Here is a 12,797-nt window from a genome sequence, read left to right as displayed (position 1 = left end):
GACGATCCAGATCAGGTGAGTCTTACGATGGCCAATCCCTCTCCTCTCGGCCTCCGCTTTCCCTCGTTTGCCCCCCGCGAGTGCTTCGTCTCCTGCTTGGTTCGCTGCCCGTTCGCGCGTCGCTATTGCCGCCCGAATAGCTTCGTCATGTTGCCCCAGGTCTCGCTCCCCTTTGCCCCGTCATGTTACGCCTGCCACTACTGGTCGCATTCAATTCCATTTCTGACCTAAACTCGTTTGTCACATGCAGGATGCACATATTGGTGAGTGATCCCAAAGCAACCCCTCCAGAAACTGAGATGCGACGTTCTTACTGACACACTGGTACAGCAAAGAAAAGGTACGACCACGAACACTCTTTAAATCCATCCCTAAGCCACCTCCCGAGTCCCCCCCCCTTTCAAAGACTTCGAGGCTTCCCTAACGTATTTCCGTGCCCGCAGAAGAAGAAGTGCGATGAAGCCCGCCCGCAGTGCTCCCGATGCGCCGAGCGTGCTCAGGAATGCTCCTACGAGCCGGTCAAGCCTCGTCAACGCAAGAAGCGTGACTCGATCGCCGGGTTTGGCTCCGATACCGCCTCTCAAGTGAGCGGATCTGCCGTTATTCGACGTTATTCGGCCCCCGATGCCACCATGCGACGCTGGAAGGAGGAATCCCTGGACGACGAAGACGACGTGGCTGTGGAGGAGGCCATTTTGGAGGAGCCCGGAGAGAATGGCGACCCCCTCGTCTTTGACTTCAAGAAGATGTTCGCAATACACCACGACAAGGACGACGTTCCCCTAGTCTCCCCAGTTGACTCCGTCGCCTTCGATTTGTCGCTGGAAGATGCAGATGAAGAAGTCGTCCGTCGCGGCTCGGTGCAGCGCAACGCCATATCGCACATGGCCGTCACTCGGGCGCAGCGCCACCCGGACCTAGCCATGATCGCGCCCGTCCCCGTGGCGTCGCCACGCCTCGAGTTCCTGTTCCCGACGTTCTCCGAGTTTTCGGATCGGCCGAATCGGCGGGCATTGGTCGACCATTTCACCAACGTCATGTCGCATCTGATTGTGCTGCGAGAGACTGAGGCTGGAAACCCGTTCCAGCAGCTGGTCTTGCCGCTTTGTCACAGCAGTTCGACAGTGACGAATGCCATCTACGCGCTTGCGAGTGCGCATCTAGAGAACAGAGGCTGCGGACATGCTGAAGAGAAAGCCGTCTACTTCCACAATCAGGCCATTCAAGGCTTGGCCCGGTTGATCGAGCTTGGTGGGGAAGCGAACAAAAACGAGCTTCTAGCCACCATCATGTTGTTGGTATACTACGAAGTTGTGAGTATTTCCGCCCTCGGTCATGGAATGCAACGCAACTAACCAGCGACAAGCTTGTGCAACAAAACCGATCCAACATTGTCGATGGCCATCTAAAAGGCGCTATCGCAATCATGAATGGTGGCAGCGACAATTCCAACCCTACCACTGCCTTCCTTGAACGTGTATGTCTTCTTAGCTCTTTTGATACCAGCGATTCTTATCTGACAACATCTCAGGCGTTTCGCTTCTACGACGTTATCGCGGCGCTCTCTTTCGGCACGGCTCCCCTCTCCACGGCACCGGCAACAGGCTGCCTCATCCCTCTTCCGCCCCTTGGTTCCCCTACTTCGTCGCCCTCGGATCTGTCGATACGCTGCTCGGCTTTTCCACAACCCTGTGGCCCATCATTCATCGCCTCTCCAACCTTCTAGCGCTGAAGAATGAGCTGCAGACGGCTATTGCTAACGGCCAAATGACCAAGGTAGCTGTTCTCCGCAGCGAGTTTGAAACCACATCAGACGCCATCGAGCACGCTCTCAAGCAATGGCAGCCCAGCTTCCCTCCAGGGTTTTCGCCTGATACTATGGACGACGTGTCGTCAGACGAGTCAGAGCTGGCCGCCGAGCGCGCTCGCCTACACTCAATCCTCAACAACGCTCTGGCCTACCGCCACTCGGCTTTTGTGTATCTCTACCGCAGCATCTACGGTTACCCGCGACGCCATCATCTGGTGCAACACCACACGCACACTGCGCTACATCATTGCGCTGCAACAGTCAACCATGCTGGCCCGATGGCCGCTCTCCTATGGCCACTCTTTGTCGCGGCTTGTGAGGCCATCAACCCCAGCGACAGAGAATTGGCACGGCAGGCGTTTGTGGCGGTTGAGCGCAGACAGGGTATGACGAACATCCAGCGTGCCTGGACCATCGCGCAGGAGGTTTGGAGACGCGCAGACATGATTGACGACCACGCCACATATGAAGACCACGCCATCATGATGTCCACACCTAGCCAACGGCTTGGCAAGGGGGCTGACTTGTGGAGGCGTGTCAGCGAGGACATGGGCGTCACGATCGTCTTTGGTTGAGGTGACCACCTCCGCACGTCTCTAAGGGTGTACATACATGTGGAGAATTTGTCCTCAGTCGTATATAAAGAGGGATGAGATTGGATTTAATGAGCAAAGGCAGGCATGTCTGGCAAGGGGGAGGCTTACAAAAAGAAGGATCTTATCTAGGGGAACCCTCGGTGACAACGATGATGGGAAGGGGGGCGCTACCGGTGTCTTTTTTGAAGTTGGACACATGGGAATCAAATGCTAATGGGGGCCAGAGAGCGGTATGGTTGTTTTTGCTGGATCAGGAGTTTTTATCAGAGATTTTAGGATATCACCACCTTGTAGTAGGCGTTAATCAAAGTCCTCCCTGTTGGGTTGGTTGTATTTCGGATATTCGCTGTTTCACCAGCTTTGGAAATGTCTCTCTCAGCGACATGTTTACTCGCACTCCTCTCTAACGGTCAATCATCTACGTCACTGGTGGCATTAACCCAGCGGCTTCCCGTCGTTCCCGAGACTTCAAGTGGGCTGACGCGGACTTGGGATCTGGGGTAAAGCGGGCCCTCTTGGGTGAAGGCGTGTGGCCCGTTGTGGATGAAGCCGTACTTGACTGGCGCGCTTCAGAAACGCGTATGGGTGGAACATTGTATTACAGGAGAGAGAAAGAAGGTATTCGGTGTATATAGTACATAGGTAAGCTGGATCCATGCGAATGCTACGCCGAGGGTCTCTTGCGAGCCAAGATAAAATCCGGGGCAAGAGGAAGCCTAGATGATTGGCTTCGCAGATTGGGGGAGGAGAGCGTTGAGATACGACAGGTGCGTGTGGTCGGCGTGGCGGAGGCATTGTTCGCATCTCGCGTGGGACGGAAAGCTGCATGTTTCGGCTTGGTGCGTGAGACATTTCCGTTTGGGGGGTTTTCATTCCGGTGAGCCACGACGGATATTTACAACAAAGTTCTTTCACATAGCCATTAGTCGAAGTTTTCGTGGTTGTCGTCCTTCGACAATGAAGCTCAACCCGGTTACTGCCACGCATCGATGCTTGAATCAAACATTCGCAGAGCTACACGTGCGCGAGATGAAACAGGCCTCGAGTCTTCGTCCCGATTAAAAGCATATAGCTATAAGTGAGGCTGGTAGAGGTGGAGATGAATCTGAGGCAGTTGGGCGTTCCAACATTCCATCGTTAAAGGGGTTTCTAGTTTCTAGTGAAGCGACGATAACTCAACGGCAGGCCATGGAACCGGGCAAGTGTAACGGCCAAACACGAGGTGCCTTGGTAGTATTTGTTAGAGTCCTGTGCAACCTATGCAAAAGGGTCTATACTTGAGAGTTTCCATATCGCATTGGTTTACACCTTGATGACCACCCGGTGCTGCGGCTTCACTCATACCGCCCAACAATACAGAGGTACGGAGCGACGATTTTGCTGCGAAACAGGCTGAATGGACCCGGTTTTCCGCACCTCCGCTTGGGTTCCTCAGCATTGGGGAGTAAGGTACGTACCAAAGTGTCAGTACTGGTAGGTAAGGACAGGCAGTCGAAGGCAGGTACCGGTACCTTCCAGTGCACCTAACACGGCAGGTGGCGCAGTGTTTCTTTCCCATCGGATTGGATGGGATTTCAGAGTGTTCCTCCCATGTCGCCTCCTATGTAATGCTCCAATCCATGCTCGTCGCCTCCAACCCCCATTCCTTTTCTCCGTCTTCCCCGTCCTCCACCAAAATTTCCCCCAAATTCCAAGTCAACACCGCGCAGTCGCAACGAACCGAGCCGAACCAAACAACACAAAGCCGGATCCCCGCCCTTCGATGCAATGGCAGTCTAAGACAAGACGAGACAAGTGTAGAGGCACACAACGCACCATCGTCGTCGTCTGCGCCTCTCCCGACCGCCTATTATCCTACCTCACGCCTACGTCCTTCCCCCCACCTCTTTCGGGGTGCCCTCGCTCCTCAACTCCCATCGCTCGCTTGGCTCAGTTTGGTTCGCGGAGCTCTCCCGCCAGTCTAGTCTCCCTTTTCCTCGCCTTTGTTGGTCGCCCGTTAGTTTTTCACACCCTTTTTTCCTTTTTCAACTCGGTATGAAACGGCCATATTCCTCCTTTACACGAACTGCAGCTTCGGATTCCCATCTTTCGTGACGGCTCCAGCCGCCATGTCCCACGTCGACCAAACGCGCAACTGACTTCCCGTCGCCCGATCCCTCAGCTGAAAGCCCAAGCCCTACCGCTGCATCTGGAGCTACAGCAGCTCGTCTCCACCGAACCCTCTCGCCCTCTGCACACCCAAGCTTTCCCCAAGCACCTAGAACTGTCCCCAAGAGCTACACCCCAGTTTACCTACCGCCAAAACTCCAGTCCCTGTGCCGGGAGAGACTTGCCATCTCCACAGGGGCCTGACGCGAGTTTTGGAGACCTGACGTGGACCACTCTGCGTTGCGTTGGGCCGGCTTGGTCTGATCTGGTCTATCCCTTTCAGTCAATCTCCGCCCACTGTAGCGCAGCATCATGCTGCGTCGCTGTTGAGAGGTTCCTTCACCTTGCGCGCCATGACCTCCATCATCGACGGAGCGACCCCCGCGCCAAAGCAGATCCGCTTCGTTCACAACCAAGGCCAACCACCATCCAAGAGACGTAGAATCAACGCCGCGTGAGTATTTCCACCTCTTCTTGGTCTTCTCCTCCGGTTCCTTTGAGTCCACGTGCTGTGTACGACCACAAAATCGTTCTTTGCCTGCAGAAACTAACCTGACTCGACCCGTTGCTAGCTGCCTGACTTGTCGCAAACGAAAGACGAGATGCGCCGGTGAGCGCCCCGTCTGCTCGACTTGCTCCAAAAACGGACACACCTGCTTGGGCTATAACGAAGCGATCGAGAAGAAAACTTCAGGTGGCGTTATCGCCACCCGGGATCCCCACCATGACCAAGACGACGACGACGACGACGACGACGACGACGAAAACGACCAAGAAGCTCGCGCTCGCGATGAAGAAGACCATGATGAAAGGCGGCATGGGAAGGGGAAAGACAGCGACCGGCGCTCCCCCGTCTCCAAAGTGGAAATTGATGATGCCCAAAGGACGACTTCCGACGTCGCTGCTGGTCATTCGCCGACCTTCCTGCGACGGTCGTCAGATCATAGCTTTCGTGACCAAGATCAAGCTTCTCGACATCGACGACTATCCCACCATCGCACAACGTCTTTCTCCGACGATGCTCGCAGTACGCATAGCCGCTCTCCTGTCTTGCACCATACAGAGCGCCATAGGGTCCCGTACTTTCGCTATTTCGGGCCAACGGCCATCGTGCCGGGCTACAAACAGATGGTTGTCTCCGTCCGGGACAGGAGGCGGAGCACAGGAGGCTCAGTCGGTGCTACGTCGCCAAGCTCCGGTTCCAGTGTGGTTCAGCCCATGGGCATGGCCCTCTCAGCTATGCCTCCACACGGCGACGAGGTTGCTACAGACGCGGAGCTGCCCGTATACGATGCCAACGACCCTGCGCCCGTCCACCCTCTAATTATACACCTAGTGAAGACCTTTTTCTTACACCTGGGCTGCAACTATCCCTTTTTGAAAGAGGAAAGGTTCGTTCGCATGGTCAGGGAAAAGAGGGTTGAACCAATTCTTGTCGATGCTGTATGTGCACTTGCTGCTCGGTTCTCCGACTCGGCACAACTTGGACATAGCAAGGCCGAGGAAGCGTCACACGCAGAGCAAGGCCAGCACTACGCCCAGAGAGCCAAGGCTGCGACAGTCGATACCTTCCCCTGCCCATCCGTAGGTGCTGTCCAAGCGCTCCTGATGATGGCCTACGAGGGTTTCGGTGCGGACCAGGACAGCGCTCTATGGATGTACTTGGGTCTCGCCATCCGCATGGCCGTAGACCTTGGCTTGCAGAAAATGGTGGGTGTGAGGTACCGAGGTGAAAGAGACCCTTGGTATACTCGTCATGGCGGCCAGGCAAGCAGTGATGGCGGAGCGGACGAAGAGCCACAAGAAGACGAAAATGGCCTCACTCATGAGGAGCAGCTCGAGGTCGAGCAGGAGCGCACCGATACATTCTGGGCTGTCTTCATCCTCGATAGGGTCATTTCTTCTGGCACTGGCAGACCCGTGACCATACGTGACGATGATTTTGAATTGGCTCTACCAGAGCCAACACTCGACCCGGCCTCGGGATGGCCCGCCCCTTTCCCCGTCTTCATCCAGATCATTCACCTTTACGGCCGCGTTTCTGACGTCTTGAATAACATCCGCAACGCCAAGGACATCACCCAGGAGAAGTGGACCAAATTGGCCCGCATGGAGCACGAGTTGACAAAGCTTTATCAAAAGCAGGATCCCCGGCTTCACTTCAGCGTCTCCAACTTCAAGACATATTTGAAGTTGGGTCAAGGGACCAACTTTATCCTTTTACACTTTTGGTTCCACGCGCTCATCATCATACTGCACCAACCCACTCTCTTGACACCTTTTGGCTCGTTGAGCCGCACTCACCAACTGCTACCCAACAGTCGTGAGCTGTCCATGTCCAGCGCCAAAACCATCGCTGATATCCTAGCCTTCGCTGAACTCATTGATCCAAAGAGTTTCATCGGTAATCCGTTCACGTCCCAGCCCATGTACATCGCCGCCTGCGCCTTTCTCATGGAATCCATTGCCAATGCTTCGAACCCTACATCGCGAGAGACATCTCCCCCGGCCGAGCTCAAGACGGAAGGCCAGAAGCAGAAGCCGTCGTCGCATGAACACAGGCCATCCACAAAACACTCCCTTTTGGCTTCCGCCGCCAACCAGAATTACTCCCGCTGTTACAAGTCTCTGCAACAGTTGCACAAGTATTGGGGCGGCGTTAAGTACATTCTCACGGCACTTGATCAAAAGTCCAAGGGCATCTGGGATTGCGAGACATACACCAACGAGGAATACGAAAGCACCAGATTGCCTCGCCGCGGTTCCATCGGCGGCCAATTCCCACTTCCTACCTCGCCCAATATGCCGCCTATCGCATGGTCTTTGACGGGCACGACGAACTCGCCCAACTCGAGCCTTACGCTCATGTATCAGAACATGCATGCCGGGACATCTAGCCACTACAACTTTGCACAGCCGCAGGCATCTAATGCCCCTACTTCTGCGCCTACGCCTCCCGGCAACATGATCTACGACCCGATCCGACAAAGTCTTCCAGAAGCAGCGCCTCACTCCATCTTCGCTACCGCCTATCCGCAACCGGTAATGTCTGCCATGCGCCACTCGTCCCGGCAGCACCCACACCAGCGGCCGTCAACGTCGTCGATGGATAGCCCACACGGGCAAGGGCGAGGACACATACGGTTTGATGGGATCCATGACGAGGAGACATCGTCTCCTGTAGGTAATGCTGGCTCGATGCTTACAGCGTCTTCTGCTCCACAGCAAACAGCATCTTTCACACCGTCGTCTCACAACTCGACCAATTACGAGCATCACATGATGCCATCCGCCTCTCCGTCTGGCAATATGCATGATGCAACATCGCAACAGCATCATAACGGACAGCATATTGCGTTCGACCCGACATATGCAAATGCAACCTACTCGTATCTCGGCCATGGCATGGGCCCTATCACGGATGTCATCACTTTCGAGAATCCGATTGACATAGGCGCGTTGGGCCTGCCGAATGAAATGATGCCGCCGTGGTTGGAGTACTTGCCTGGCGATGTCCTGGGTCTCTTTGAGAACAACGGCATGGACCCAGGCTCTTAGCTTGTTGCCATCTTACCCTGGCACCGAGCCAACCATCCGAGCCAGACATATATCTGCATTGCATTCCCTATTTGGCGAAGTGGGCATCGACTTCTTTACCACATACCTTCGGTTGGTATTCTGTTCCTTGTATTGGAAACTGTCTGTTCATTGCATACGGCCGTGATGGTGTTGGCGTGGGAAAAAAAGCGTTGCATTGCGGGTGATACCTGAGTCTTGTCTGACCGACATTATGATAACGACACGAAAACTGTTTTGGGGTGTTTATGGGAGCTGTTAGGGAAGCACATCTTATTACCTCCGTCATATTGTATATTATACTTGTTGAATAATTGTAACCCGTCGATACCAAGAACGGTCGACACCTTAGTGTTACCAATGTTGAAACAATGCACCTGACAGCTCACCCCAGTCTCGGGTGGTGAAGGAGCCAATCGACCGATTCTGCGATGTGGGCCTGACATGGAAGCCGTCGCGACCAAGCCGAGAAGACTGTTCAGAGATTTTGTCTTTTTCGAACTTCGAAATACACAATACGGGGAGCAACTGAGATACGAGGAACATACCAACGAGTCCTAAAGATCATGCCAGGGAGATGGCTGATCACGAGCTGTTACAACAACACAACAGTTCAAATCAAGCTTGTGCATTCAAGAAGACTGATAGGCATCAGTAACTGCTAACGAACAAGTCTGGGAAGGACTCGACGAGACCAGTCACAACAATGGAGGTTGAAGTCCTTACTAAACCTCTCAACGGTGATGAACCTGCCAATTACTACGGTCGTTGGGGAATGCTGCATCTCAAACAGCGAAAGCACCTCTGCCTAGCTCACGCGACTGCCATCTTCAATTGTTACCTCATTTAAGCTCCGGTCCGGGGGATGAAGTGGATTCGAGCGGGATCGGTGATTCGGAGCCGGATAAACCTTGGCGGCTGGGGTGGGTTACCCGGACAGCTTCCCGTCCCTGTACTTGTGAGAAAATGCGAGGTGGCTGGCGGATGGCGAATTTGAGTCATGATGGAGGGCAAGCCTGACGCAATTGCCGGAAAGGCTGGCAGCGAAGGAAGACGAGGGTGTTTCAGGGACGTAAGATGTACGAGAGACGACTGGAAGCCGTACTGCGGTTTTGCCAGGTCGTTCGGGAACGGTGATAGGATTGCTAACGTCCAAGCCTTCAACCTCGAAAGATTAGGTAACCGGCAAAGATCGCAGAGGTCGCCGACGATTTCGCGATGCCATCCTAGGCTGCGCTGACGACACTGACAGGCAAGCACATGGGCGAATGGAGCACGCTAAGTGGACGGGTGGATACCATTTTTGCGTGCTGTGACGGAAAACTTGGACTTTCGCGGGAAGACCGCCCGGCTAAACCTTGGCCGGCTCAGCGACGGTCCACGCAGAGATTTTTCCGAGAGACCGAACAAGAGCTCACCCCTGCCAGAATGAGGTACGTACTGAAGCAGCCTCAAGGAGGACGGGCTAGCAGCGCTGGAAAAAGAAGCAGGAGAATGGCTCGTGCACGCTGTGCAGATGCGCGGGTACCCGAGTAATCCCGAGCCAATCTGTTTGGCCGCAAAGGACAAGTTCTCAATTCGCGCCTGGGCGCCTTCTTGTCTCGGTTCCAGTTCGCTCCAGAGTTTCCCCCCAGCCGCGGCGCCGCTAAAAAAAAAGGCCTCACAGTTTTTCCCCCGGCCGTCTCCTTCCCCCGACAACAACAAAAAAAAGTTTCTCCCTTTTTTCCAACCTCCCATCCTCCAATCTTCACGAATCTCTTTGCGCGGTTCTTCGTGACAAGTCCTCCCCACTCAGCCTTTTGTCTTTTCATTCCGGTTCGATTCACACATCACACACAATGGCTTCCTCCGTGCCCTCCACCGGCTCGACCAAGGTCGACGCCGTCGTCGAGAAGGCTGCTGCCAGCGCCCCCGGCCAGCTCTCCGGCCTCGCCCTCTACTCCAGATTCGCCCTTGCTGGTGCCGTCTGCTGCTCCGTCACTCACGGTGCCCTCACCCCCGTCGATGTGTAGGTTCCATTCCACTTCCCCAATTGCGTGGTGTTGTTCGTCCCTGGTCGGTCCGCGGCGTTTTCACAAGCAATGAGGGACGAAAACCGCAATTACCGAGCGAGCTCCGGTCTACCGCGATGGGCGCGAACGACAACATCAACTCACAGACAAATACCATTGACACACTGCTAACAATGTCGACAGCGTTAAGACCAGAATCCAGCTTGACCCCGCCACCTACAACCGCGGCATGATCGGTGGTTTCCGCCAGGTCATCCAGCAGGAGGGTGCCGGCGCTCTGCTCACCGGTTTCGGCCCTACCGCCGCCGGATACTTCCTCCAGGGCTCCCTGAAGTTCGGAGGATACGAGTTCTTCAAGCAGCAGTCCATCAACCTGATTGGCTACGAGAACGCCGTCAACAACCGCACCACCGTCTACCTCGCCTCTTCCGCCGCCGCCGAGTTCTTCGCCGACATTGCGCTCTGCCCCCTTGAGGCCACCCGTATCCGTCTCGTCTCCGAGCCCACCTACGCCTCCGGCCTTATCTCCGGCTTCGGCAAGATGCTCAAGAACGAGGGTGTCGGCGCCTTCTACGCCGGATTCGGCCCCATTCTGTTCAAGCAGTAAGTCCCCACGACTCCGCAGGTGAATCTGTAAGAGCTCGAGAAAACTGACACGCGACCGCAGGATCCCCTACACCATGTCCAAGTTCGTCGTCTACGAGAAGGTCTCCGAGGCTATCTTCCGCAGATACCCCAAGCACACCCTCTCCGACGGCGCCCAGACCGCCGTCAACCTCGGCTCCGGTCTCATTGCCGGTTTCGCCGCCGCCATCGTCTCCCAGCCCGCCGACACCATGCTCTCCAAGATCAACAAGACCCAGGGTCTCCCCGGTGAAGGCACCACCTCCCGCCTCATCAAGATCGCCAAGGAGCTCGGCCTCCGCGGCTCCTACACCGGTATCGGTGCCCGTCTCTTCATGGTCGGTACCCTCACTGCCGGTCAGTTCGCCATCTACGGTGACCTCAAGAAGGCCCTCGGTGCCACCGGCGGTGTCGAGATCTCCAAATAAACGATGTGACGAACCGTGGAGCCGGAGAGACGTGGTGGTTGGTGAAGAAGAAGACTGGTGCTGGTTTCTGGATGAGGACGGTGATGATGTTTCCTCGTTCCCCCTTCACCCTGGATTCGGAGTTTTTGACCTCCGGGAATGATCACGGCGGGGACACATTTACGATATCCTCTCAGCAGCAACACAACATGCCGCCTGTGGCTGCTTCTTCTCCCGCATTAGACTTTTTTTTTGTACGACAAAAGAAGGGCTGAGGCGCAACGATTCGGCCTGGCAAGCTCCTTGTTTCATCTGTTTAGCAAGACTCTTTGGGGTGGGGACTTGGGAAATCTTTTCACCAATTGCCTATCATAGAAGCATAGAGCATGATAGACGAAAAGATGGCTGGCCCGCCGGAGGGTTGTATAATAGTCGCTTTGTAGTTTTGCAATCATAGATTGGGGGTTTGAACCTCGCACACATGCTGCCCAGACGGTGATTATGTCTATTACCAGAGTCTTCTGAGGCTGCTAATCTGAACAAACGCCATCTGCGCAATGTTGTTGGATGCTTTTTTCTAAAACTATCCAGAAAAGGACTAAACTATCACGGCCGCCAGGGGGCAATCTCATGAAAGCTACTTGAATTAACTTTGTCCGTCAAAGCGGCCCGGTCACTGTTCGTGCAGCCACAACGGGAGGGGACATGAGTATAGCAAGACCGGACGACTACATAGGACTCGGGCATCAGACTAGTCACCGACATTTTGATCCCCTGGAGACAGGATCTCCCAAAGCGTCCGGGCCCGTCAACGCTCCAACTGATTGGGAAAACTAAGAAATGACGTCAAGTATGCCACTGCGGGAGGACCGGTGTTGACTTCTTGGGACGGTGCTGTCAACCCAGCGCGGAAGTGCACAGAGGCCCTCCGGAACCCTGGAAGAGCGAAGAAGAGAAGTAAACATACGATACCGACGCGAGCCCATCCCCAGCCTTTTCGTTTTTCCAATCAATCGAAAAATCCGTTCGAGTCGAGGGCCGTCCAAGGTGGACTCGGTCGTCGTGGCTGCAACCGCTCCCGCGCAAACCATTGGGCAGCACGCCCAGAAAATGGCATGGTTGGGCGAGCGGGTCCGGCGATCAACCACAGCGCCCACTGGGCGAGCGGCGGCCCCACCCCTGACCACCCCCCCGTGTTTTGACCCGGCAACGGGAGTAAACAAACCAGTAGGTCCAGCCACTCCCGTCACTTGTCAATGCATGCAGGACGGTTGTCGACGCGGACGGGATGCAGCGACACCTCACCGCTGCCCAAGGGAAGCCCCTCCCAGAGAGAGAGAGACAGAGGGAAAACCCACTGTTTGACCGCCCACCAACCACCGCGAGACAACGAAGCACATATTAGCCGACGAGGTCTGTTAAGTCAATACTTGGCCGACTTTCCCGCGTCTCGATCAATTGCTCTTGCACTCGCCCAAGGCACTCCTTGTCTTTTGTTTCGGCCTTTGGAGTCTATTTGCATTTCGACTCCCTTCCACAGCCAGCAAGCAAGAAAGCAAAGCACCCCATTCAAAAAGCCCACGAACACCCGACGGTTGCTCCCTCGACCCGTCCCGAGCCGAGC

The 12,797-nt window shown here is 55.2% G+C and overlaps 3 protein-coding genes across 3 annotated transcripts; all 3 read left to right on the top strand.

Annotated features, from left to right (window-relative positions):
* Nucleotides 1-251: 251 nt before the first annotated feature.
* On the top strand, nt 252-2,385 carry ColSpa_04650 (L-arabinose-responsive transcription regulator ARA1; the record flags this gene model as incomplete). Its single annotated transcript, XM_049270862.1, has 4 exons — nt 252-263; nt 444-1,313; nt 1,367-1,477; nt 1,507-2,385. 4 exons carry the CDS (start codon nt 252-254, stop codon nt 2,383-2,385), a joined length of 1,872 nt encoding a protein of 623 aa, XP_049126819.1.
* A 2,893-nt stretch (nt 2,386-5,278) lies between these two features.
* On the top strand, nt 5,279-8,112 carry ColSpa_04649 (putative transcriptional regulatory protein; the record flags this gene model as incomplete). Its single annotated transcript, XM_049270861.1, has 2 exons — nt 5,279-5,558; nt 5,618-8,112. 2 exons carry the CDS (start codon nt 5,279-5,281, stop codon nt 8,110-8,112), a joined length of 2,775 nt encoding a protein of 924 aa, XP_049126818.1.
* A 1,856-nt stretch (nt 8,113-9,968) lies between these two features.
* ColSpa_04648 (mitochondrial phosphate carrier protein) lies at nt 9,969-11,194 on the top strand (the record flags this gene model as incomplete). The annotated part of the gene is made up of 3 exons (XM_049270860.1): nt 9,969-10,138; nt 10,326-10,745; nt 10,810-11,194. 3 exons carry the CDS (start codon nt 9,969-9,971, stop codon nt 11,192-11,194), a joined length of 975 nt encoding a protein of 324 aa, XP_049126817.1.
* Between the last annotated feature and the right edge of the window lie 1,603 nt (nt 11,195-12,797).

The sequence above is a fragment of the Colletotrichum spaethianum genome (genome assembly GCF_022836535.1).
Source record: "Colletotrichum spaethianum MAFF 239500 DNA, contig10, whole genome shotgun sequence".
Lineage (NCBI taxonomy): Eukaryota > Fungi > Ascomycota > Sordariomycetes > Glomerellales > Glomerellaceae > Colletotrichum > Colletotrichum spaethianum.
The sequence above is the reverse complement of the archived record's forward strand: the minus strand, read 5'-3'. Positions and strand labels throughout refer to the sequence as shown.